The sequence below is a fragment of the Chenopodium quinoa genome, unplaced genomic scaffold (assembly GCF_001683475.1).
Source record: "Chenopodium quinoa cultivar QQ74 unplaced genomic scaffold, ASM168347v1, whole genome shotgun sequence".
Lineage (NCBI taxonomy): Eukaryota > Viridiplantae > Streptophyta > Magnoliopsida > Caryophyllales > Amaranthaceae > Chenopodium > Chenopodium quinoa.
The window spans coordinates 2,493,922-2,519,583 of NW_018743196.1; the positions used below are offsets into that span (position 1 = coordinate 2,493,922).

The window sequence follows — 25,662 nt, forward strand, 5'->3', positions numbered from 1 at the left end:
ATTTTTATTTTTGTGCAAAAAAAAGTCAATAAATTCCAAAATTGAAATCCACACTTTTTAAGAAATTTGCGATGTTTGGAGTCCCAATGTCGAAAAGTTTTGAGATTTTAGGGGATACACCTCGTGGTCATATAATGCAGTTTGGAATCATAAATGATCATTATATGTTGTCATAAATGTTCGTGGTAGGCTTGAGTTAATTAAATCGGTGCAAGTTGTAAACCGGTAAATTGGTCGTTTAAAGGCAAATTGGATGGTTTCGCCCACTCAATTGGACTTCCGGAGGGTATTGTGATCATGGTAAACATTTCAGAAATTTTTATTTCCGGGCGAAAAAGTCAAAAAATTCCAAAATTGAAGGCTAATATCCACGCTTTTTGAGAAATTTTGGAGGTTTCGGGGCCCAGTGTCGAAAAAGGTTGAAATTTTAGGGATACATCTCAGGGTCATATAATGCCGTTTGGAGCCATATATGATCATTATATTTTGTCATAAACGTTCGTCGTAGGCTTGAATTAATGAAAACGATGCAAGTTGTAAATCTGTAAATTGGCCGTTTAAAGGCAAATTGGATGGTTCCATCCACCCAATTGAACTCTATGAGGGTAATATAGACCATTTTAAACATTTCTGCAATTTTAATTTTCGGGCGAAAAAAGGTCCAAAAATTCCAAAATTGAAGGCTAATGTCCACACTTTTTGAGAAATTTTGGAGGTTTCGGGACCCGGTGTCGAAAAGTCTTGAAATTCTAAAGGATACATCTCTGGGTCATATAATGCCGTTTGGAACCATATATGATCATTATTTGTTGTCATAAATGTTCGTGGTAGGCTTGACTTCATGAAATCGGTACAAGTTGTAAACCTGTAAATTGGTAGTTTAAAGGCAAATTGGATGGTTCCACCCACCCAATTGGACTCCCAGAGGGTATTAGGGACCATGGTAAATATTTTGGCAATTTTTATTTCCTAGCAAAAAAAGTCAAAAAATTCCAAAATTGAAGGCGAATATCAATGCTTTTTGAGAAATTTTGGAGGTTTCAAGGCCCAGTGTCGAAAAGTCTTGAAATTCTAGGTGATATATCTCTGGGTCATATAGTGCCATTTGGAATTATATATGATCATTATTTGTTGTCATAAATGTTCGTGGTCGACTTGAATTAATGAAATCGGTGTAATTTCTAAACCGATAAATAGGTCGTTTAAAGGCAAATTGGATGGTTACATCCACCCAATTGGACTCTCGAAGGGTATTAGGGAACATGTTAAAAATTTTGGTAATTTTAATTTCCGGGCGAAAAAAGTACAAAAATTTCCAAAATTGAAAGGCTAATGTCCTCACTTTTTGAGAAATTTTTGAGGATTCAGTCGAAAAGTCTTGAAATTCTAGGGGATATATATCTGGTTCATATAATGCCATTTGGAACCATATATGATCATTATTTGTTTTCATAAATGTTCGTGTAGGCTTGAGTTAATGAAACGGTACAAGTTGTAAACGTGTAAATTGGTTGTTTAAAGCCAATTTGGATGGTTCCACCCACCCAATTGGGCTCCCGGAGGGTATTTGGGACCATGGTAAGCATTTCGACAAGTTTTATTTCCAGACAAAAAAAGTCAAAAAATTCCAAAATTGAAGGCTTAATATCCACGCTTTTTGAGAAATTTTGGAGGTTTCGGGGCCCGGTATCGAAAAAGGTTGAAATTTTAGGGATACATCTCAGGGTCATATAATGCCGTTTGGAGCCATATATGATCATTATATGTTGTCATAAACGTTCGTCGTAGGCTTGACCTAATGAAAACGGTGCAAGTTGTAAATCTATAAATTGGTCGTTTAAAGGAAAATTGGATGGTTCCAGCCACTCAATTGGACTCCCGGAGGGTATTAGGGGTCATGGTAAACATTTTGGCAATTTTTATTCTCGGTTGAAAAAAAGTCAAAAAATTAAAATTCCAAAATCGAAGGCTAATATCCACGCTTTTTGGGAAATTTTGGAGGTTTCGGGTAGAGCTGCCAATTTGGGTAAACGGGGCGGGTTTGGGTCGATAAGAGTGTGTCGGGTCAACTTGGATCGGTTCAATTCGGATAATTTCATAACCTATGTGGGTCGGGTTTGGGTTGGGTTATGCTTGAGTCGGGTCAAGTCAGGTCATATTTATTATCGGGTTTAGGTCAAGTTTAGGTTGGGTTAATAACAGGTCAGGTTTTATTCGAGTTTTCACGGTTTAAAACAGGTTAGGGTAATTCTCGGGTTTAAGTCGGATTCGGTTCTAGTCAATAATTTTTGGGTTAGAATCAGGATAGGAAATTTTTCGGGTTTGAGTCGGGTTTGGTTCAAGTCAATAATTTGCGGGTTATTATTAGGTCGGGTCATTTTCAAGTCGGGTAATTCTCGGCTTCAAGTCGGGTTCGGTTCTAGTCAATAATTTGTGGGTTATAATCAGGTTGGGTCATTTCCAAGTCGGGTCATTCTCGGATTCAAGTCGAGTTATGTTCAAGTCAATAATTTGCAGGTTACAATCAGGTCGGGTCATTTCCAAGTCAGGTCATATTCGAGTTCAACTAACTATAAATAGATAGATAATTATCATTTTTATCAAGCTAATTATTTCCTTTGATTATAATATATATATGGCAATATACTACCACTTTGTTTCTATAGTAGTCATCTTTAATTGGACTCCCAGAAGATATTAGGGACCATGGTAAACATTTCGGCAATTTTTATATCCACGCTTTTTGGGAAATTTCGAATGTTTCAGGGCCCGGTATCGAAAAATTTTGAGACTTTAGGGGATACCTATCAGGATCATATAATGCTGTTTGGAACCATATATGATAATTATATGCTGTCATAAATGTTCGTGGTAGGCTTGAGTTAATGAAATCGATGCAAGTTGTAAACCGGTAAATTGGTAGTTTAAAGGCAAAGTGGATGGTTCCACCCAGCCAATTTGACTCCCAGAGGGTATTAGGGACCATGGTAAACATTTCGGTAATTTTTATTCCCGGGTGAAAATAAGTCGAAAAATTCCAAAATTGAAGCCTAATATCCACGCTTTTTGAGAAATTTTGGAGGTTTCGGATAAAGCTGTCATTTCGGTTAAATAGGTCGAATTTGGGTCGATAAGAGTGGGTCGGGTCAACTCTGGTCGGTTCAATTCAGATTAATTCCATAACCTATGCGGGTCGGGTTTGGGTTAGGTCATTCTTGAGTCGGGTCACGTCGGGTCATACTTATTATCGGGTTTAGGTCGGGTTACATTCGGGTCGGGTGAACTATTGGTCAGGTTTAATTCGGGTTTTCACAGGTTAAAACAGGTTTGGGTAATTCTCGAGTTCGGTTCGAGATCGGTTCTAGTCAATAATTTGAGGGTTAGAATCTGGACGGGTCATTTTCGGGTTTGAGTCGGGTTAGGTTCAAGTCAATAATTTGCGGGTTATAATTAGGTCGGGTCATTTTCAACTTGGGTCTTTCCCAGCTTCAAGTCGGGTTCGGTTCTAGTCAATAATTTGCGGGTTATAATCGTGTTGGGTCATTTCCAAGTCAGGTCATTCTCGGATTCAAGTCGGGTTATGTTCAAGTCAATAATTTGCAGGTTACAATCAGGTCTGGTCATTTCCAAGTTAGGTCATATTTGGGTTCAACTAACTATAAATAGATAATTATCATTTTTATCAAGCTAATTATTTCCTTTGACTATAATATATATGACAATAATAGGGAACTACCATTGTCAATTTTCAGGCAACGAGATACGTAGTAGCAAAATGTAAAGAATTACAGTAATTAAATGACATTTTGGTATGAACTAGACATGTATATAGAAATTAAGCAACCTAATTATGAAACAATAACCACAGGTTGTTTATGTAATCGATTAAGCAACCGAAAGTATTTAAGAGATGAAGTCAATGTAGAAGTGGTTTGGAGAATTACATTAGGGGAAGAGTAAAGAACCAATTATTGAAACATAAATTTATTAAGAAGAGGATATTTTTGTCTTTTTAAATTTACATATTTTTAATTTTTTCGGTATTTAGGTTATTTTGTACTGCATTTAATATTTGTGTAAATTAATATTGATTGAGAAAATTCTATTAAAACTCCACATGTTAATTTAGATGTTTCTATTGTAGTCATCCTTAGAACCACTTGATGACTACCTCAATATTTCATTTTTATTGGCTGATTTTTTATTTTTTTTGTTTGTCAAACTTTTTAAAAATGATTTTTTTTTCTTTTTAATGTTTTTGTAATTAGAAATTATTTATGATAAATTTTTTAAGTAAATTGAAAATTCTGATGAGAATGATATATATCCTATCCTCGAGCATATGATATCATAGAACGATCCTCCACATTCTGCCGTCAAAAAGTAAAAAAAAAATCCGCTGTTTGGTTCTCCTCTAACCCTAGTAGCCATTCATGGAGGTAGAGGCAAACATTAGACCATTAAATGAAGGCTCCACTTCATTCTTCAAGACGGTATTCAACGGCCTCAATGTTATCATAGGTAAATTTTACTCGTCATTATACACTCGAATGTATCTTGTACACCTCACTTGAAATTTCAATAAATTTTACTCATGCGTATAATAGACACGCTAAAAAGTGTTACAAAACTCACATTAGTCATAGAACAATTATCTTTTGTTTTAATCATTTTTTTTTTTCTTGAATTAGGAATTGGTGTATTATCAATGCCGTATGCCCTAGCATCAGGAGGATGGTTAAGCTTAATCTTGCTTTTCGGCATCTCCGGCGCAGCGTGCTACGCCGGCCTATTAACAAAACGATGTATGGACGCGAATCCTAGGATCAAAACATACGCCGAAATCGGAGAATTTGCGTTTGGAAAAATAGGCAAAAGAGTGTTATCAATAATACTATACATTGATCTTTATTTAGCATTAACAGGTTACTTAATTGTAGAAGGTGATAATTTACATGATTTATTCCCTAAAGTCAAGACTAATTTTCATGGGATTAATATTGGTGGAAAACAAAGTTTTATTATGATTATTGCCGTTGCATTTTTACCAACAGTTTGGTTAGAAGATCTAAGTGTTCTTGCGTACGTTTCGGCCACGGGTGTAATTTCGGGTTTTGTAATTCTTGCATCTGTTTTATGGGTTGGTTTATTTGATGGTGTTGGATTTCATAGTAGAGGTGAATTAATCAATTGGAAAGGGATTCCTACAGCTATGAGTTTGTACATGTTTTCTTATAGCGCGAACCCTGTTTTTCCTACCTTATACGCTTCCATCAAGAAGAAACGTCATTTCTCCAAGGTACTTTTTTTATTTAGGTTGTGTTTTATTTATCTGAACTTATTAAAACTTATTTTTATTGCATATTAATCGATTTGTGTGTGTATGTGTATAAGGTCTTACTCATTGGATTTTTCGGTGCAACCATATGCTATGCTACAATGGCTATACTTGGTTATATGATGTTTGGTTCAGCATTACAATCTCAAATAACATTAAACCTTCCAACGCAGAAGCTAAGCTCAAAAATCGCGTTGTATACAACATGGATAAGTCCATTATCGAGGTATGCATTGATGATGGAGCCTGTTGCAGCTACTACTGAGAGTTGGTTTCCAAAACATCAGAAGAAAAAGGGGTTCAAAATTGTACTAAGAACTATCTTGGTTGTTTCACAAGCGATCATAGCGATGTCAATTCCATTTTTCGGAAGTCTCATGTCTCTAGTTGGAGCCTTAATAGGTGCGACAGCTTCGATCACAATTCCATGTTTATGCTACCTTAAGATTTCGAGTAAAAATCTGAGGAGATCGAATGAGCGGGTGGTCATCATGTTGCTTGCAGTTCTAAGTATAGTAATTGTTGTAGTTGGTACTTATACATCCATGAAAAATATTATCAAGGAGATCATGGTTAGACAGCATTAGGTTATTTAGTTTTAATGTTTTATCATGAACACTTCAGATTGTAAAAGTATACATTTTAAGTTATTATATCTATCTTGTATTAAACAGATAGGTCGACGTCTTCATTTTTTAGGGCACGACTTTACCTGCATGGTTACTAATCAAGCAAACGTTGCTGAGTACTCAGGAACATAAGAGCAATGTCACAAAATAGTAACGAACTAGGATAAGATTTGAGCTAATCGTCGTTTTAGTACATTTATAAGAACTATGAACAGAAGAGGATCTCCAAGAAGCCCCAAAATGAGATCTTCAACTGAAGAAGGTAGCAAAATACTAAAATCAGTTCAAATCTACACGGTTGGGCATCAAAAGACAAAAAAACTAAAACTGTACACAGCTGTGGCAAGTCGATCCTCAGTAACTCATTATCTCTTGTAGCGAAACCTAACCTTCAGCAAATATTGCATCTTAACCTGTAAACAGTCAAAATGCATAAATCAGTATCTCATTAGCACAATGTCAGTTTGCTGAAGGTTACAACACCCGAGGTAGAGGTCAGATGATTATTGTGATATTAGCCCAACAAGATAATAATCGAGTCAGTCAATCATATTAAATTAAGCAGCAAACACCCCAACATTCATGTGCATATTCCAACTAGAAAACATCATATTTATCATGTGCCTAAGCTTATATTAGCATGGTCCACAGCTAATTGACAGTCTGACTTTAAAGTCAATTAGAAAACAAAACATATACTATTTTGCATGAATTCATCTTAAGAAGTTGTTTGACAGATATATTTAATCCTTTCGATAACACCCCCCCCCCCCCAAAAAAAAAAAAACAAGGGACAAAATTTCGCATCATGTAAACTATCGATGGTCATATACTGTTCATTCAACCAAAAAGGTCCTGCTCTTAAAAAAAAAAAGAGATGTTAAGAGAAGATAAGCATAAAGGTGTAGGGCATAGAGCAGTTAATCATAGTGCATCAAAATCATTTTTTCAAATCGATCTGATACGGACAGTACTGCTAAGGTGGAGCATAAAGAAGCTGAATATTAGAAAATGCAATAGAAACAAAGAGTTCTGATGATATCTTTTCAAAAGCAAACAAATTATTTGAAACTTGGTATGGTGGTATTCCTTGGAGCTATTTAAAATAAGAAGAAAAAAGGGACTTACTTGAGCAGCGTCATAAACAATATACTCATTGTACATCAGGTCAGATGTTTTATCTTTAGAATCCACTGGTTTCCCACAAGGCACAACTACCTCATCCCGCCATTTTGCAAATCCAGCCTCATCAGGCACTTTCTTACCAAGTCCTTTGGTAGAGTGCTTCCCTCTTGGAGGTTTGTCCATGTACTTTAATACATAACAATGAAATTAGGAAAAAGCTCGACCATGAAGGGTCATACATATACAGAAATTAGAAAAGCTTCAAGAGAAGAAACAGATGAAATTATGACAACATTATCAAGGAATGTCTGTAAATCATTTTGAAACATAAACCCATCTCTTTAGGATTTGCAAGAGTACATAAACATAGCTTCATAACATCATGTCTACCAAATTTTTTTGTACACTTCTTTTGTTCCATACAGGGGAAAGATACATACCCCGATACCCTTATTACTCAAGATGCAATAAAAATAACTTTAAATAGTCTCACCTGGGCTTTTTTGAGTTCATGAACCTTCCCAAGAGCTACTTCACTCAATAGCATCAAGCCCACTGGATTTTTCTTGTCAGTGAAGCAATACTGTGCACTCTTGCTGACAAGGTCAGCAAAGTAAACCCCTTTGCCAAACTGCAAGATAAATTAATTTGAACTCAGTCAGGGAAATATAGCTGGGGAATTCTAGCTAAACTTGCTCATCAATCTGCAATAAGTTTGCATGAGATGACATGGAATGAATAAGTGGCAGGACTAACCATGTAACCAGTAGCTGGAGCCTCAGGAGGAGCAATTCTGAGTCCTTGGCTAAGGATCCCAACAAAATTTGTCAATCGGGAACCTGAGAATATTTATGCATCACAACATAGATTAGCCCCCACATAAAGCATATTACCAACGCTTTAGCATGAAACTAAGTACAGGAAATCATATTACCATGCCAAAGGAGCATTCTGTTGCCAAGCTTCTCACGCTTAGGTGCAAACTTATCAAGCTCTCCTTCCCTCTCAAGTGAGAAAACTTCTTCGAGTTCAAGGCTCCATTCCTAATGTATTCCGGAAAATATAAATAACTATATAAAAGTTGGTTTGAAATTCTTGAAGAGCAATATAAACATTGACCCACCGTATGTGTAGGGGCATGAGTAGTGAGAAGATACTTCTCAATTAATTGATAATCTTCACTATCATGTGACAAGGGTACCATATCACACTGAAGCTTCTTATACTTGGTGTCAAGAGGTTCATCACTGTCTGCATCAAAGCCCACCAATCTGGAGGCTATTTCAATGTCCTGAAGTGCTTCTAGCATTTTGACCTAGCATGGAGATTGAGGAAGATTTTTTTTTATCAAACAAAAAAAGCAAAAGAAGACAATTACACGTACCAAACAAATAGTGTATCAGCTTAGTTTCTCTACCAAAACTAAATTTAGCAACAAAGAAATTTATAGACTTGGGGCCCTTAATTTTTCAACAACAGAGGGCTGTTAGGCTTCGCAGATATATGCCTGGATAACAGAAAAAAAAAATCTCTTCCCTGCACTTAAGTATGTTGATATTGTTGAACAATTTATCTCACAACAAAACCCTAATACAAACACTCCAACAAATAGACAGATCCACAATGAGAGAGGGGAAAAAAAGCATTAGAGTGTGGCATACCTTTGACTTGAAATCATCTTCATCTCTAATTACATGAGGATGAATAGAAGGAATCATAGTGAAAAAGCGATTACTGGCATCAACAATCAAGCTCTCTTTAACAGAAGGTTGAAGACCCGTGTTTTCCAACAAATTTTGTATCTGTGTCAAGGCCTCAAAACCTGACAGATCAAAGATGATAATAGTCACGGACAAAAGAACCTTATCTTGATCAAAGTTGACAAAAAACTATACAGTAGTGCCAATGCAATAACACCTTGTTGGATATTGCTCTTGCTCAGTTTTCCAAGCGGCATCTCAGACAGGTTGATCTCAAACTCCAACATAGCAGCTCTACAAAATACATATGAACTTAAGTAAATCCTTAAGGGAGGAAAAGAAACAGAACACAACTATTTAGGATCACAATTCAACCTATAAGTTTCCACATTAAAAAGCATCTTAATCAACTCTTTTAATGCAGGGGCTAGTTTGCTGTTACTATCATCCAGATTCTTCTTTGGAGCCTGCTTATTGACCCCATAATCCTGAGACATGACAAGAAAAAAAAACACTATAACAGCCGGCAACACACTATGGATATAAGAAGATAATAGAGATAGAGCAGAGTAATAGTACAATATCTAATGGAAAAAATCGTCCAGGATGCTTCCGGAAGTTCTTTTTATGCACCCAAGCTTCCCAAGGATTCCCAGTTTTCTCCAGAAATAGCCGTTTGAATTCTTCAATTGCATCTGATTTCGAAATTTCCTCAATTTTGCTACTTCCAATTTTCTCATTTCCAACTCGACCCCACTTCCGAAATACATGGCACTCTTGACCTTTATCATCTTGTATAATTTGAAGAATATAATAACTTTTTCAGAGCACAAACAAACACCAAAAAAAAAAGGTTAGATTAGCTGCAGCATATGAAGAAAAACTTTGGTTAAAAGGCAAAGCAATGCTGAAATCAATATCAAAGATTAAGATTACAAGACATAATGTTAAATCCAATAAGTCATATTTGATCATCAACATTGAGGTCAACAACTCAACATGTAAAGACTAAAGAGCATTAGAGCACTAGGAAAAATAAATAATAAGCACAGTCAACTGCGTAGTGTGATAACAGAAATAGCTAGTAACAACTGCAAAGTGTGTCAACTGTTTAGCAAAAGCATGAAGACAAAGGAAACTCCCGAAGTGGGGATTCTTCTGAAGGCAATAGTACTCTGCCTAGATATAAGAAAATTCATATTTTACCAACCTGTTAATTCCGGATGACAGGTCAGACAGGCTTAGAGTAGTGTTATAGATGCTGGGACCTTCCTCCAAGATGTGACCAGAATCTTGCAGACCAGAAGCTTCATGAACAGCACTTCGCCCTTTAACTTTGACAGTAACCATGCTAGAAGACTCTCCAGTGGCTTCCATTTTGTACAGATTAAATGGAAGCTTCTTCTGCTTTTGGATGCAGTTAACCAGATACTCTTCTCTAACAATTGGGATTTTCATCCTCCTGCCAATACATTATCCAACAGTGACGCAATTAATCAAGATATGCAATTAGCAAAAAGGAGTGGCAATCTGTAACTGTTCTGCGTACCTTGCTTTCTTCAGCTCGGCATGTTGATCACTAAGCCCGCCACCCACAACCAAACAATTTGTATCTGCGATATAAACAGTAAGTGCCCCAAAACTTTCTGCAGGACTAAGAATAATTAAAATTTTATCAACTAAAACATCCAATCAGATAAAAATGGTGCAAAACCTTTCTTGATTTTGGCATGGACCTGGCCTCCAGCCCCTTCGATTTTGCTTCTAAAATCTTCCTGTATCACATTGTCAGCCATTCAGTGTGGACAAAATCAAGAACATGAATCACAGTAGCAAGCTAAAACATGGGTGTGTAAAAAATAAAAAAACACTCCCAATCCGTAAATTATAAATGGGAGGAGAATATACCACAGTTTCTTTAGGTAATCCAGCAATAGCAACTCTAAGATCCTCCAACTTTTCATCTTTAAAAGACTTGAGTTGTCCATTAGCACTATGATTTCCATCAGACGTGTTGGAAGCTGAAGGCGGTAGTATCCTAACAGGTTTAGCTGCCTTTTGTAACTTAAACCACTGTTCAAAGTAGATTAAAAAATTGTTAAAATCTCATAAAGTCATAATTGATCATGGACCAAACTTTGAACAACATACCTTAAGAAGATATTGATTATCTGTCTCTTCTGGTAATTTCCACTTCCCTTTGATTCTTTCAGGTTGATTAGTAGAGTAGGAACATTTGCTCCACTCTGAGATAAAGCCGTGGCACTTATACATGCCTCCAGAAAAGGAAAGATGACCAGAACACATAGGACATCTTTCGAGCGCTCCAAACATCATGCCATCAGCACTAAATGAAAATTAGGGACAAAAAAAAAAAAAAAAACACGCGTTTAAAACTCGTGCAACACACACACACACACACACATACTTACTACTATCCACATTTTATTTTTATTTACAACACCAGATGTAACATTTAATACACAGCAACCAATATGAAGTTTATTATTATTATTGAATTCCAATAAGTTACGGTCACATTTCCTAAACATTACTCTAAAATGACTATGAAAAAAAAAAAAAAAAACTGTACAGCTGTGCCTCGCCACATCACCAACAATTACCCACTCAGCTAGCAAGGCATGTCTAAGATCTTTTTAAAAAGTACATGCATTTTATTCAAAAACTTTGCCTCAAGAACTACTAATCATGCATTTGAGAACTAAATCAAAACAGATAATAATCTTATCAACTACCACAGGTTTAAAAAGGAACTTACCAACGGTCCCTCAAGTCAAGCTCTGAGCCCGATGTACTTTGTTCATTGGCTTGAAGCATCTGTCGCAACTCCACAGTTGAAACATGTTTCTTCAAATCATCTTTCAGATCCCATAACGCTCTGGTCTGAACCTCCAATCTACTTTCCAAAGCAGCATCCCCACTGTCCAAAGCTTTAGTTAGAGAGCCACACTGACGGATCATCATATCAGCATCAGTTTTCACAATTTTGGCATCCTGATCACTGCCACCAGCATTTTTCCGCTTAGCCCCATCTCTGGTTTTTGAATCTTTTAAAAACTTCTCACTACTTCCTAGACCTACAGGCAATAATCACAAGAAAAGACAAGATTTAACAGCAGTGGCACACTATCAATATAGTACACGGAAAACAAAAAAAGAAACGAAATATAGAATAACTGAATAATGAAGAACTAGTACCACTCTCTGCAGAAGGAGCTTTTCCCTTAGCAGCAACTTGGACTGAAGCTTGATCACTCGATGAAAGGCTTTGCCATCCAGATAATTTGTCAGGAAAGGTGGAAGGATATGACTCCAGGAAACAAGTGGCATGATACCATGACAAACCTCTAGAAGCTTGGCCATCAATCTTGGCAGATATTCGAACCTGCTTGAATGTTAGAAAATACTGAGGAAAATCATTTCACAATCAAAACTAATCCCTTCTACTAACCAATTTGAAAAATATTATCATAATATCATTAGTATCACTAACTCAAATATAAGTTGTTTCTACTTTCCAACATGTATATGCATAATTCAATCTATTTTGAGATGTTTAAAAGAGCTCAATTATATTTGTTAAAGACTTAAGTTGATCCCAAAACAAGTCAGGATTCACTCTCAAGTAATGCACAAGCATCTCATCAACAATCCTATTAAGGTTTGCATGCATACATACACTGGATGTGCGTACTTATTTTTTGTATATACATGTATATAAGGCCACTGTCTATGATGAGAAGTTCAAAATTAAATGGAAGCAAGAAAAAATCGACCCTTCCACAACGATAGATAAAGAGCACAAGAATCTTTTAAAAGTTAGACCAGCTAGTTCTGGAATGTAATACTCGCCTGTCCTTTAATTATCTTTTGGCTACAGCCCTTGCATGTCGCACGAGAAGTTTGGGACATTTCAATACCATATGCTGCAGGAGCAGACGCAGGAGCAGCAGCAGCAGCAACAGTGTTACTATCCAGTCCATTGCTATCTACATACTTTCTGATTTTCTGCTGATCTTCCCATCTAAGAGATTCAATGCCTTCGATTTCATCAATGCTGAAAAAGAAAGAAGGGTGCTAAACTCAATCACACCTTCAGCAATCAATCTAAAAAAAACAAGGTTGTTCCAATTATAGCCATATTTTCCAATCAATTAATTTTTATAAGCACTTACGATTTAATCTGATTCGCTTTCTTCATTATGCAGGTGGCATGGTGCCACATCTGGTGAAGAAGAACAGTCAACTTAGAACACTTTTATAAAATGAAAAGGAAAAGACATCCGCTTAACATTTGAAAGCCGGATCATTAAAAAAAACACACACACACATATAGCACGTGATGGTAAGTATGTAACAGCATTAAAGAGAATAGCAGTTGAAGTTGGTTTCAATCAGCAATAATGCACAAACATCTCATACTTCACATATATAAGAAACTGATATTCAGAAAGTAGATTAGAGTATAATGTTGAAAAATAAAGTTTTCTTTATGAGAGTTGGAAATGATGAAAATATAATCAGTTCAAACCATCTCAGTTGGAAGTAGATCTTTGTCATCAGAAAATACGTGCATGTCAACAAAGAAGTCCAAAGAAGCACAAAAAGTAGCACCACACACCGCAGCAATTTTTAGTAGTTCAGAGATTGACAAGCAAGCTAGCTGACCATATGAAACAGAACTAATACTCTAACAGAATCAGCAACAAATAAAGCTTTTTATCACACACCTCAGACCACCTTTGCCTACCTTTCTTAGCCACAAAGGTGATTGCCACACTTCAGTATGATGAGGTGATGAGTGGTGGTAGAATTTTGGAAATGTGAACCCCCAAGTTTACACCTTAAAAGGATCATATTATAGCAGCACATGAAAATTCTAACTTTTTAACACTTAAACTATAGGCCTGGAGCTATGAACTCCTAAGTCCACGTCCTGCAACTAGTACTCCCTCCATCCGGAAAGGCCGGAATCAATGGTCATGTTTATGGTGTAATATGAACTCATAATGTGACAACTAAATCTAGGCACATAGAGTATAAAAGTAATCTATAACTACAATACAATTTTTTTATTTTTTTTTTAATTTTTTGTTAGTACAACACAAATTAATAGTCATGATTTCTTCTCTCTCACTCCTGTGTTTGCATGTAAAACACCATGATGAATTCAAGCAAGAAAAAATCAACTTATTAACACATGATGTTCTAGTTCAAAAATTCAATTCAATCATCTCATTTATAATTTATAAGACTATATCACTAATAACAATGCAAAAATCAATCACAATACAGTTCAATCACTAACCTGAAAACTAGAACATTACAATGAGTCCACAATTACCCACTTAATTCAATTTCAATAATTCCGAAAAAAATAATTCCAGAAACCCTTTTCCCATTTATTTTTTTCCAAATGAGTATCAAAATTTACAAGAATTCACCTCGAATTTGGAATTTAACCCTCAAAAATTGGGGCCAAAATAACACAAACCCAGAAAGAGAAACGACCAAAAAAAAAAGCGTGATGAATTATGAAAATTAAGAGAGAAAAGGTAAGGAAATTACAGGCATGAAACCATCAAAATGTGGAGATTGAACCATTTTGCCAAAACGAAGAATTTCTTTAGCAATGTTGTTCTTGCAAGTTCTACAAGCAGCCCTCGCTGATTTCGCATACTCTGCTTTCCATGGCTTCTCTGGGGCCGCCATTTTCTCTCTCCTTACTTTCTTCTTTCTCTCCTTTTTCTGCTAAAAATGGCGCTGTTTTTTTTTTTTAATAATCGAAAAGGAAGAATAAAGAGGAGTATGAAATTTTTTGAGGGTATTTTTATTTAATTTTTTGAGAGTGGAGTAAGGTCACTCAACATAAACTGGTTTTACCATAATTATGATCAGCATCGAATGTACTCTAATTTTCCACACGAGAACGAATTTCTCCAGTAAAAAAAAAAAAGAACCTAGAAAAGGGTTGATTTTGAACTATTGTGCAGACGGTACTTAACCTTGTTCGGTAATTGTTTTATTTTTACAGGTCGATTCAGTTTTTGGTGTCATATTCAGATAAACGAATTTGAAAATCTTTGTCATTCTAGGTTGTACGGGGTAAACATTTTTTCCGATTATTTGCAAAAAAAATTGAATTTATTAAACAACTTAAACACAAAGTTACCAAGTATGAGTATAAATAAATGTGCTAAATTGCTTGTTTTAAAAACAGCTTTAGTGAATTTCCAAACAAGAAAAAAAAAATCGTGAATTTAATCATCTAAACAAAATAACTCCTTTTTAGGTGCACCTGAGTGTAAGATAAATGTCAAATCCTTCAAGACTTCACCTTCTCTCAATATGTTGTGATACTAAATCATTTTTAAGGAATCACTCTTAGATGTCAGCCCCTTTTCTATGGAGAAACATCAACACCTTTTAAGGAAAATTTGGAGCACAAAAGTCCCTTTAAAAGTGCAGCACTGAAATGGTGTGATACTGGGATATCAAAATGTATGATTAAGCGTTCGATGATCAGTTGGCAAATATGGAATTGGAGAAATCTTTGGTTGTTTGATAAAAGGAGAATTGCCCATTATTTACTTGTAATTAAGCAATATATCTCCTAGGTAAATTGGAACTAAACCATGAAAGAGATGAATGTCCTAGCCAGCCATCAGAACATTAAGATTCGCATTAAGATTAAGATGAACAAATTTTTGTGGGAACTGAAAGAGCATCCTGCGAGCACACGCCCACACAAAAGATTCACAAGAATTATAGCTAACACAAAAATCAGTGTTCTACAATTTTCTGTTGGTTTGATATCCAGGTCAAGAACAACCCTTTTCTTAGTGTCAAAATAATTTATATCTTGTATATCACCAAGTATATAGTATGATAAACCTCAAGGAGGGTAAAAAAATGCTTCTGACATAGAAGGTTAGCCTTCCAATGATTAAGCAGCTTCCCCAACAACAGGAATTTGCATGAAGAGGTACTGCAATCACAAAAATCCAAGAATCAGAAGCTCTATACCTGGCAGATTAGATCTTAAAGACACGTCTACAAATAGTAGTGTATGTACCTCGAAAGATTTGCCAGATTTTTCAAACTCAAGCATGCTGAGAGCGACCTCACAACTCTGTGAGACTATAGGCTCAGGGTCCTTGGAGAATTCCTCAAGAAGTGATATACTTTTTTCATCTGGAAACCAGGCAAATGAATATAGTGAATTAGTGATCAAGAATACACCCAATTTAGGCGAATTGAACAAAATAGCACATAGTAAGTCAATGCAGCTTCCTGACTAACTGGAACGCGTTGCAGGGCAAGTGGAGGGGCAAAATTCTTCAAGTCATTCAAGTTCTCATACTAACCAGTAGTTAACCAGACCAAAAAACAACACCCTAAGGCCTAAATTGGCTAGTTTTCAAAGCTTCAATTTAAAAGCACAAACTCTTCAATAAATTTATATTGTCATGAACCTCATGATATCATATAAAGTGTTTTCAAATTCCTTACATTAATCTTAAGAATTTATTAGCATACCTGCAATTGAGCCAAGAGCTTCGGCAGCTTCATGTCTAACCATTGGGTGCTCAGCAACATCTTTTAGAACCCTAATGAGGGCAGTTGATGCAACTTTATTTTGCATTTGGCCAAGCACATAAGCGACCTGTCTTCAAGAAAAGCATACATCATCCAGTGTTAAAGGAGATACCCACACATAGGATTAGCAAAAATAGTCCTTGTACTCATAAAACATGCATACATAATACAAAATTACAAATGGCAGCTAGTTTATTTGAGTACCAACAACCACTTAAGCATACAGTTGATGCTTAAGAAATCATCAGTCTGAGTTTGCAAATCTATGTTCAAGAAATATTTATCTAGGGCATTGACAGATGTGAATAATTAATCACTCAAAGTATCTGAAAAATGACATGCTGAGCGCCAAGTACTGCTAGAGTGTTTTAAATCATCAGGCTGAGTTTGCAAATTTGTTCAAGAAAACTTTCAATAGGGCTATTGACTGATGTGTATAAATAAGAAAAGTAACCACTCAAAGTATCTGACAAATGACATCCTGAACCCAAACTACTGCTACGGTATATAACTAACCTCGTGGCGCAATAGAGCACTTTTAGCTGCCAGGGAATCAACAATTGCAGAGATAGCCTCATCTCCCCCATCATTGCGTAGAGCAAATAAGGCGGCATATCGCTCGTACATACCCTTTCCTTCATCTAAGAGCAAATCCCTTGAAGATGGAAACAGCACAATAAACATTAAGATTAGCAATCATCCTTGCCCTAAAGCAACCACTATTATAAATTACACAAACCTTAGTTCAGACACAGAAGAGCAAGAAGATGGGGCAGCTGGGTCAACTGACAAATATGGAGATGGACCTTTATCTTCAGACTTATTATTTTTCATTTCCTCAATCCTATGCAGTGCCAATTCACATGTTTCTCTAACCTCTGGAGCTGGATCAGAGACCAAGCTTTTTTTTAAGAGAGGAACATTCATCTCTAGGCCTATAGCTCCGAGAGCCTCAGCAGCCTAAATAAAATGGACCAAAGTACAGATAGGATCAGAAATTGACGGGTGACATTCTAGAAAAAGGACAAGTCAATCCTTAACAGTACACTCACTTCATGACGAACAATTGGATGTAAAGAAAAGTCATTGAGAATGGATTCTAAGGCAGGAATAGCATCCGCATCTTGCATTTGGCCCAATGCAAATGCTGCTTCGTGTGCCAACAAATTTGAAGCATCTCTTGTAGCTGCAAAATGGAAGTCGCACAAGATAAATTAGTCCACTAAAATACAATGATGCATGTATTTGCCAAAGCATGTAAATGGTGTGTAATAAATGGTTAAGGGTGGGCAGTGTAGGAACATGTAAATAAGAACAGCAATTTAGGCATATTACCACTTTGTAATAGCAAGTTAAGAGTACCAGAAGATCAACAATGCACCCCCAACACACACACACCCCGGCCTCTTTGCCAGTGATATGAGGGATATAAGTCAATTCATCAAGAGAGCTAAGCCAACTATTTCACTTGCACCCTTTAGCAGATTGTAAATAAAAAAATAAAATAAAAATAAAAAATAAATAAAAAAAAAAAAAAGGCACACATTTATGGACACATATCTTTCTATAATCACTCCTATAATAGTTCTTGAATTGCTCATAGATTTAATCAGTTAAGCTTAACAAAGTTGAAATTCAAATCTACCCTATGAGGTCAGTACTCCCAGTCCTCTAATCCTCTCCATATACAAGTCATGAACCATTCACTAAACATGTAAAGAACCTTAAGTTACGGTCCAGAAGCTCAAAAGCTTATCTTAGTGTATAGTAGACAATCTAGACATAATGAACTTTCAAGATATCACCTCAGCTCTTTTACGCTCATACTTTGCTACCTATAGTGGTATCCTAAATCATTAATTGCTTGCTAGATATTGTTGTGCCTAAATTTTTACTGCAGGTTCAGATTTCTGCAGGTTGCTAGGTTGCAGGTCACAGGTTGCTAGGTTACACGTTACAGATTGTTACGTGTAACCTAGCAACCTGGTTCCATGTATTAAACAAAATCAAACAAAGATATTTCCAAGGAATATTCTAAGAGAATCCAAGTTTGAACGAAGTCAAAGTTGTTATAAGCTTTCCTACAATCAAGGAGGAGATATTTCCTACCAGGAATCAGTCAATTGGAAATGTTAAATGCATCTACACCACAAATCAATCCACATTCGTTGAAGACCCAATCAAGGAGTCAAACTACTTCTCCTATTTTCATGGAGGACACTCCCACTATTCTCCAACTAACCAGCAGCAAAGAACAAGTCAAAAGGCAATGGATAAGCACAAAGAGAACATGACATGAATCTCGGAGCTGAACCTGGCAGCTAACTCCTACTTTCAAGGAATCATCAAAGAAGTTGTTACAAGACTTCAAAAGACTCCCCTATTATAAATAGGATGGAAGACCATGGTAAAAACGGAAGATACGAGCCCTAGGCAACATATTTCATAATCATTAGCAATTAGTATTAAATTACATATTCATTTTTAATCACAAAACAACCTGTATTGTACCTGTAATTCATTCTCAAACTAGTAGATTGGTGGACTCAACGCCACCCGCAGTTTTTACCCTTACCCTTATTCCTAGGGTTTTCTGCGTCATCATCTTGTGTCTCATCTTCCCTTTCCCCTTTGTTCATCTTTCGTAGGTTATTCACCCCCATTCTTTGAACCTACGCTATCATTCATATCCTTATTAATCTAGCTGTTGACCGACCTATAGAACCTGGTCGAATCTAGCGAGCAGATTTTGGCCAAAACAGATATCAGAACTAGTTGGAAGGTAAATACAATTCATGCAAAGCTAACACTAACATGAGTGTGCTTATAAACAAATTATATGACCTTACAAGACTACATCATAGAAATGCCCATGCTACCGAAGAAGCGAAGAGTGCCGGACATCATACAGGAGGGGTTTAAACTGCATAGCCTGACTGACATGTGAGGGTTCTAAAGGCAACTTAGATCATCTATAGGATCGATTATGTTATTGTTAGATTGGTCCCAGTTCAATGAATACTGAATCATATACAGTAAATTCTTATCAAACCTATGTTTCAACTCTTAGTCAGTAGGCATTACAACAAGATGGCATGATCACGAACTAGGAACAACGCCAGCGAGTAGGCTAACATTACAATGCAGAGTAATTCTTCAAAAGCAGAATTACAAAAGGTCGGGAATACACAACACGGCTTTTAACTAAGGAGGAGATAATAAGTTAAGCAATTCCAATAATATAACTTCTGTAGTTTTCCAATCTTTGGGCAGTTGTTCAATAGGGTTGCATCAAACCCCGGGCATTTCCAAACTAGGTTTACTGCAATTTAGCTAATACAGGGATAAAATGTGTACACTTAAAATGTGTACACTTAATAAGTTAATTATTGGTTTCGACTTTCGAACCACCAAACAAGCTCTCAATTCCCCCTTGCTCATAGTATACAGCAGAAATCATCTACATCTAGTTCAGTGAAACATGTATGTCCCAATAGGCCAATACTATGCCTAAAATCTTGATAGAATGTAAATGTTCCAACCACTACTTAGTTTTGATACTACTTAACTATAAGCAACATACTAAATGCATCATAAAATAAATTAATCCAGGAAACAACCCAACATAATTTGTCACTACAATTGCACAAAAATAAAATCCCAAAAAATAAAACTTGTTCACTAATTCCTATATCAAATATTACGGAGTACTTAGAAAAAAATCCATGAAATTTGTATGAATTTAATCCAACAAAATCCAAATTCAATTCCCATAAATAAATTTAGGAAAAGGAAGAAAAGTACCTAGAATAAGAGCATCACGAGGAAGGTGGCCTTTAAGATTTCGGAGAGAGAAAAGAGCCCTGAAACGTTCAGAAATGGGTTGAGATTGATCCACAAGCCTCTCGCATAGAAATTTTACAGTTTCTTCTGAAGCTTCAAATGAACCCATTTGATTTAATTCACAAAAAAAAAAAAAAAAAAAAAAAAAAAAAAAAAAAAAAAAACCCTTATTTTTTGAGCAATTAAAACGAAAACCCAGAAAATTATATGATAGTCAAATTTTTGCAGAGAAACGAGAAGAAGGAGAGGAGAATCAGATTCCACCTCTTCTCTTGCTCTTGGTCTTGTTTCTCTTTCTTTGAAAGAAAGGAAAGGTGGGAGCTTTCAAAACCCAGCGAAAAGGGAGGGTTTTACTTTGTTGGGTGATGTTCTTAATTTGTTGACTTTGAGGGGTAAAAAGGTCATTTTGTTATCGTGCTATCGAATCACCCTAATCCAAAATAGACCGACTAGACTCGATTAAATTTTGCCGTCAATATTTTTTTCTTTTTGGTATTAGAGAGCCACAAGAGCGGAGATGAAAATCAATCCCAGAATTTCCTGAAATAGGAAGGAAGCTCTAAAAACTTGAACTAGACTCGATTAAATTAACATATCATGAATTTAGATGACTCAAAAACTAATACTCGCATAACACAAAATTGAATATGGTTAAAATTGATGTATTTTTAATAATTAACTTATTGACAATAAACACCAAGTAATCCGACTAAATTCAAACATAAGTAAGTTTCGACGTATGAAAATAGTTTTTGGGTAATCAAAGTGGACTACAAAGCCATCTCTCACATATGAGGTCAAGCATGAGCAATCAAACCGCGTGCTAGCTTATGTCATGTGGTATTCATGCCTTTGTTTGTGACATTAATCAACTTATCAACTATAGTAAATTTATGTATTACAACACGTGATCTAAATGTATCATAAAATAATGTTTAGTTAGCTAAAGTCCTATCATGTGGGCTAAGTAGTGCACATATTTTGTTGTAGTCTTGTAGGCAGAGGTGATCTTTGATTGTGTTAGGACATTTGGTTATGCTATATAACCTATGTTGACATGCATGAGCAACTTTGCAAGTTCTTTCTTTAATCAATATCCATATGTACATTTTTTATTAGGTTTTTAGTTAGATGCATTTTGAAGATGGATTTATCAATCATTGTATTCATAATAGAATAGGAAGTGGGTGTGAAAAAATTTCAAAATAAAAAGGAAGTTTTCACCTAGCTAGTGTGCATAAGAGAAGTGTTTTTTCATGTTTTTTGTGCAAAAAACTAGGTTGGAGGATTCAATAACCAAATCACCAAAAAGACTCTATAATAACTAATTACTCACCGATCACTATAGTATTAGCGCCACCACTAGTTCCCCCATTCCCCTTAACTCCTTTGATCTACTAGTGCATTTTCGAGTAGAGCGAGCTAAGCATGGGCCAAATTGACATGGAAATGATCCGACACATTTATAGGCAAGGATTTATAGGCAAGGAATGTACATTGCCATCATTCAAAGCGTGGCATGAACACGACGATTGACTCGTTGACCTGTCACAATATGACTCAATATGACATCACACATAGTTCAAATCATGCATAAACTTTATTCATAAAAGATCAACATAAACCCAACACAAGACAACAAATATTTTGAATGACCCATTCCAAACACAACATGATGAAACGCGAGCCTACACAACCCGCACCCATATCTACTTTCCAGCCAATGCAATTGTGGATTGTTCACCTACAATTAGAAGTAAAGAGCAATCTAGTAACTTCCAATTCTACCCCTTGTTTTCTTTCCTTTTATTTTTTGGTGTGCATTTGTTTACCTTTTATTTTTTGGTGTGCATTTGTTTAATGGATAAACAGAGTATCAATCGAAAAAGGAGAATTCTCAGGTTCAGGTAAATGACTCATCATCACTCTTTCTTTTCCCTCAATTTCCTCTTCAAAAATAAACTTGCGTTTTCTTAAGATCCCAATTTTCTCTCTCCTCCATTTCTAATCAAACTCTTCTCTGATTATTTCGGTAAACCCTAAATCTGACCCCCAATTCTATTAATTAATTTCTAATTTAAATGTTTCGCTACTACTTCACCAATTTATGTTCTTAATTACGTTTTTTTTCGTTTTCTTTTTCAGATCACTGGAAGCTTGATCACTTGTAAACTGCGTTAATTGATTTACCATGAATCCGAGGAGGTTTGCATCCTTAATTTCTTGATTTTTGATGTTGTTTTTGGTTCAATTGATTCATACGATTGCTTGTTTTCCAGTTTCCCTAATTTTATCTGCATTTCTATAGTATGATCAGTGAATAATTGATTTTATTGTTAAATTTTTGATAGTACTCGATTCTTTATTGGTGGCGATGCTTTGAATTACAGTGTGATTTATAACTCTTAATTGCGGCCTTATATGTGTCAATGTGTCATCAATTGTGTAGCAATGCTGCAAACTTTAATACCGCGAAAGTTTCTTAATCGAGGCGTTGTTTTGATTTATAAGCTATTAGAAGGGGTGAGATTCTGTCATTTATTAGATATGATTGCAAGTGATAGAGTTAACAATGTGCAATTAACCTTCTACTGGAAGCTGTATATGTAAAAAGAAGCATATTCTGTATCCGAGCTGTTGTTTTGTTTGCCTTATGGACCTGTATGTTCGTGTGATGGCGTGTGTGAAAGCTTTTTTTAGTTTGTTTCTTACGGAAAATGAGGTGATCCTTTCTGCGATAGAGTTGCCCATTAATGGATTGCTAAATGTGTTGCTAGCTCAGAGTAAAGGGAAAAGATTCTGCATCTAATATCTTGCTCATATCGGTGCATTTTGTTTGAAATATATCAAGGTCTTAGAATGTAGAGGACTAGATACTAGTAGATGTAACTAGATGTAGCATCCAATTGTTGTGCTGTTTTAAAGTTGGCCCGAAGAATTTTTATGCTTGGGGAGTTTGAGTTACTTCTAGACATTAATACATACTTCTATGAACTATTGCGATGTAAAAGTTACCAAGAAATCTTTGTAACATTGCTGCCTTTTTGTCTAGATGTTGATATCCTTACTTTGTAGCAGAATGATTTTCACTGTTTATGGTGATTTACATCTACATCTAAAGCTTCCTATGGTTTTTTGTTTGTATGCAGGGATTATAGAGGGTCAAGAACTTCTGCTTTTGATGGCATTGAGGAGGGAGGTATCAGGGCCTCATCCTCGTATTCCTCTCATGAAATTGATGAACATGACAATGATACAGCACTTGATGGGTTGCAAGATAGAGTTAATCTTCTGAAAAGAGTAAGTTATTGTTTCCTTGGTTTACAAATGTGTACCTTTTTTATTAACTCTAGGGGCTACGGCTACCTTTATCAATGTCCCAATTACTATGTCATATTTTCCTCCCGCCTAATCCACTGTTAATTGCATATGGGTTCAAGTTTTAGTTAGTACTCAAGGTCTGAGAATCAGAGAATTGGTTTTCTTTGAAGTAAGGATTTGCTTGGTAATAGCGTAGCAGTTTGGTTGCCTTAATGTTCTTTGGTCTTCAAACTTCTGGCCTGAATTTGTGTATGTCCATGTAATAACCTTGTGAACACTAGAAATTACAGTGTCATTAAATTTTTTTTGGCTTAGAAAATTTGTTAGATTAAGCCAGCTAATCTTGACTAGCTTGAGGTGAGACAGCATCAGCATGTGTCGCACAGCTAATGTGAAAGGGTAGTGTCCATCTCCAGTTTTCTAAGCGTGCTATAAGGGTGAAATACATGTGCTGGCATTGATAGATATCTTAAGTCTAGAACCTGGGCATCAAAAAGGAATCTGGTTTTGGGTAAATGCAAAATACTATGTTGCAAATGCAGTTTGAGTGGCAAGGAATTGATGACTGCTTCACTTATCATTGATCATTGGAGAAGCGGATGCAAATATGCAATTATTCCACATATTTTCAGGAGGGATGCCTTTAGTTTGCAAACGATTACTAGAGAGAGTGCTTCTAGTATTGTGTTATTCGCAAGTTCAAAAATAATTAAGTTTTTCTAGAATTATGTTAAAACTGCTATAATTGTTTACTGTCACCCTACTTAAGAGGCAAATGAAATATTATATCAAGGGGTTACTTCTACTTGTCTGCAAACACTGCGTACGTAAATTCAAGGGCTCGGTGGATTATTCTTTTGTGTCCTTGTTATGCATTCATATTGTACCTAAAATAATGGGGTCAAATCATGCTACTTAATTAATATAAGCATGAATTCTTAGAATACAAGAGCAAAAGGTATATGCTGTGTATCCCAATTCCCAAGTGATACACTTGTGTTATGTGTGGATTTGAATAATGACCAAAAACTAATTTATTGAATGATATTGCGCTATATATATGTTGCAGTTAAGTGGTGACATAAATGAAGAAGTTGATGCTCATAACCGGATGTTGGACAGAATGGTATGTTTGTGACAGTCACTAGCCCCATATCTTAAATGGTTATATTTTTTTCATTTTGCTATCATTGTGAGATTTTACTTGAGACTTATATTAAATACTCGTTTAGGGCAACGAAATGGATGCATCTCGAGGATTTTTGTCAGGAACTGTGGATCGGTTTAAGCAGGTAAATTTGATTGGCTATGCATACTCCCCCATACGCTGATAATTCATTTCTTAGTCAGCTGCTACTATGTGCTGATAAAGTTTCCCATTCTCAGGCATTTGAGACCAAATCAAGCAGACGAATGTTCACTCTTGTGGCCTCATTTGTGGTTCTTTTCCTTATTATCTACTATCTTACTAGATAATCCAAATAGCTAAAATTGATACTCCGTACAACTCCAGGCTTTTTATCTGAAGTGGGTCGCTGCCTCAAGTCTTTTCTTTCTCAGTTGCCGTGTTTTCTAATTTCTATATGAAATTGGTACAGCAGATTGTAAAAAAAATTGCAAAGCCATAAGAAGGGTACTTGAATGTATGAAGTTGTTTGTAACTTGTAACTCTGCTTCGTTTGAGTGTGATATCAGATATTTTTAGTTGAATGTATGTTTCTGGCCTTTGTTCAGCTGTGAACATTCTTCTCGTGTGGAATTAACTGTACATGCGTCTTTAACTACTCCGTGTAACATCTCACGATGCTTCACATGCTTGGCCAAGAGATGTTAGAGCTTTTTTTTTTTTTTTACAAAGTTTACATTTGCTATGAGTACTAACCTAGGGCCCTTGTGTTAGATTCCTCGAAGGAATGTCACCATAGGCGTCTTATCAAGGTTTCTCGACTGCGAAAGAGGACAAGTAGATATATATGACTACATACTACGGCAAAACATCCAACTATGAGTGATAGAATAATACAGAGTAGCCTTTTCATTTTGGCTTGAAAATTCACTTACAAAAATCATTTCCAAGAACTTTTAG

General features: G+C 35.8%; 4 protein-coding genes across 5 annotated transcripts; 2 read left to right on the plus strand and 2 right to left on the minus strand.

Annotated features, from left to right (window-relative positions):
- Positions 1 to 4,250: 4,250 nt before the first annotated feature.
- LOC110732943 (amino acid transporter AVT1I-like) lies at positions 4,251 to 6,099 on the plus strand. The gene is made up of 4 exons (XM_021912929.1): positions 4,251 to 4,521; positions 4,692 to 5,299; positions 5,395 to 5,910; positions 6,013 to 6,099. The coding sequence occupies exons 1-4, from the start codon at positions 4,434 to 4,436 to the stop codon at positions 6,097 to 6,099; spliced, it is 1,299 nt and encodes a 432-aa protein (XP_021768621.1). The 5' UTR covers positions 4,251 to 4,433.
- A 16-nt stretch (positions 6,100 to 6,115) lies between these two features.
- LOC110733147 (poly [ADP-ribose] polymerase 1-like) lies at positions 6,116 to 15,144 on the minus strand. Its single transcript, XM_021913170.1, has 20 exons — positions 14,382 to 15,144; positions 12,989 to 13,038; positions 12,666 to 12,870; positions 12,012 to 12,198; positions 11,572 to 11,890; positions 10,944 to 11,139; positions 10,701 to 10,865; positions 10,507 to 10,567; positions 10,342 to 10,405; positions 10,003 to 10,254; positions 9,372 to 9,609; positions 9,168 to 9,280; positions 9,010 to 9,086; positions 8,754 to 8,914; positions 8,216 to 8,407; positions 8,027 to 8,135; positions 7,849 to 7,931; positions 7,586 to 7,723; positions 7,096 to 7,278; positions 6,116 to 6,380 (listed from the first exon to the last, which is right to left on the minus strand). Exons 1-20 carry the CDS (start codon positions 14,523 to 14,525, stop codon positions 6,333 to 6,335), a joined length of 2,985 nt encoding a protein of 994 aa, XP_021768862.1. The 5' UTR covers positions 14,526 to 15,144; the 3' UTR covers positions 6,116 to 6,332.
- Positions 15,145 to 15,458: 314 nt separating this feature from the next.
- On the minus strand, positions 15,459 to 20,604 carry LOC110733148 (deoxyhypusine hydroxylase-like). Its single transcript, XM_021913171.1, has 7 exons — positions 20,217 to 20,604; positions 17,465 to 17,598; positions 17,152 to 17,372; positions 16,929 to 17,067; positions 16,353 to 16,479; positions 15,889 to 16,007; positions 15,459 to 15,801 (listed from the first exon to the last, which is right to left on the minus strand). The coding sequence occupies exons 1-7, from the start codon at positions 20,362 to 20,364 to the stop codon at positions 15,760 to 15,762; spliced, it is 930 nt and encodes a 309-aa protein (XP_021768863.1). The 5' UTR covers positions 20,365 to 20,604; the 3' UTR covers positions 15,459 to 15,759.
- A 1,469-nt stretch (positions 20,605 to 22,073) lies between these two features.
- LOC110733149 (bet1-like SNARE 1-1) lies at positions 22,074 to 25,357 on the plus strand. 2 transcript variants are annotated; one of them, XM_021913173.1, is made up of 6 exons: positions 22,074 to 22,162; positions 22,401 to 22,460; positions 23,405 to 23,555; positions 24,646 to 24,702; positions 24,809 to 24,868; positions 24,963 to 25,357. In XM_021913173.1, exons 2-6 carry the CDS (start codon positions 22,447 to 22,449, stop codon positions 25,050 to 25,052), a joined length of 372 nt encoding a protein of 123 aa, XP_021768865.1. In that variant the 5' UTR covers positions 22,074 to 22,162; positions 22,401 to 22,446; the 3' UTR covers positions 25,053 to 25,357. The 2 variants fall into 2 exon arrangements, with proteins under 2 accessions (XP_021768865.1, XP_021768864.1); XM_021913172.1 differs by having other exon boundaries at positions 22,151 to 22,287.
- The last annotated feature ends 305 nt before the right edge of the window (positions 25,358 to 25,662 follow it).

What these genes read in the sequence shown, in the direction of transcription:
- LOC110732943 (XM_021912929.1), top strand. Translation starts at nt 4,434, where the DNA reads ATGGAGGTAGAGGCAAACATTAGACCATTAAATGAAGGCTCCACTTCA. An exon ending in CGGCCTCAATGTTATCATAG is followed by an intron (nt 4,522 to 4,691) that starts GTAAATTTTACT and finishes TTCTTGAATTAG; the next exon opens with GAATTGGTGTATTATCAATG. An exon ending in ATATTATCAAGGAGATCATG is followed by an intron (nt 5,911 to 6,012) that starts GTTAGACAGCAT and finishes TGTATTAAACAG; the next exon opens with ATAGGTCGACGTCTTCATTT.
- LOC110733148 (XM_021913171.1), bottom strand. Translation starts at nt 20,364, where the DNA reads ATGGGTTCATTTGAAGCTTCAGAAGAAACTGTAAAATTTCTATGCGAG. An exon ending in TCTTCTGTGTCTGAACTAAG is followed by an intron (nt 17,068 to 17,151) that starts GTTTGTGTAATT and finishes TCCATCTTCAAG; the next exon opens with GGATTTGCTCTTAGATGAAG. An exon ending in GTGCTCTATTGCGCCACGAG is followed by an intron (nt 16,480 to 16,928) that starts GTTAGTTATATA and finishes TCTTGAAGACAG; the next exon opens with GTCGCTTATGTGCTTGGCCA.
- LOC110733149 (XM_021913173.1), top strand. An exon ending in GAGTTAATCTTCTGAAAAGA is followed by an intron (nt 23,556 to 24,645) that starts GTAAGTTATTGT and finishes TATATGTTGCAG; the next exon opens with TTAAGTGGTGACATAAATGA. An exon ending in CTGTGGATCGGTTTAAGCAG is followed by an intron (nt 24,869 to 24,962) that starts GTAAATTTGATT and finishes TCCCATTCTCAG; the next exon opens with GCATTTGAGACCAAATCAAG.
- LOC110733147 (XM_021913170.1), bottom strand. Translation starts at nt 14,525, where the DNA reads ATGGCGGCCCCAGAGAAGCCATGGAAAGCAGAGTATGCGAAATCAGCG. An exon ending in GATTACCTAAAGAAACTGTG is followed by an intron (nt 10,568 to 10,700) that starts GTATATTCTCCT and finishes AATGTGATACAG; the next exon opens with GAAGATTTTAGAAGCAAAAT. An exon ending in CCATGCCAAAATCAAGAAAG is followed by an intron (nt 10,406 to 10,506) that starts GTTTTGCACCAT and finishes TTTATATCGCAG; the next exon opens with ATACAAATTGTTTGGTTGTG.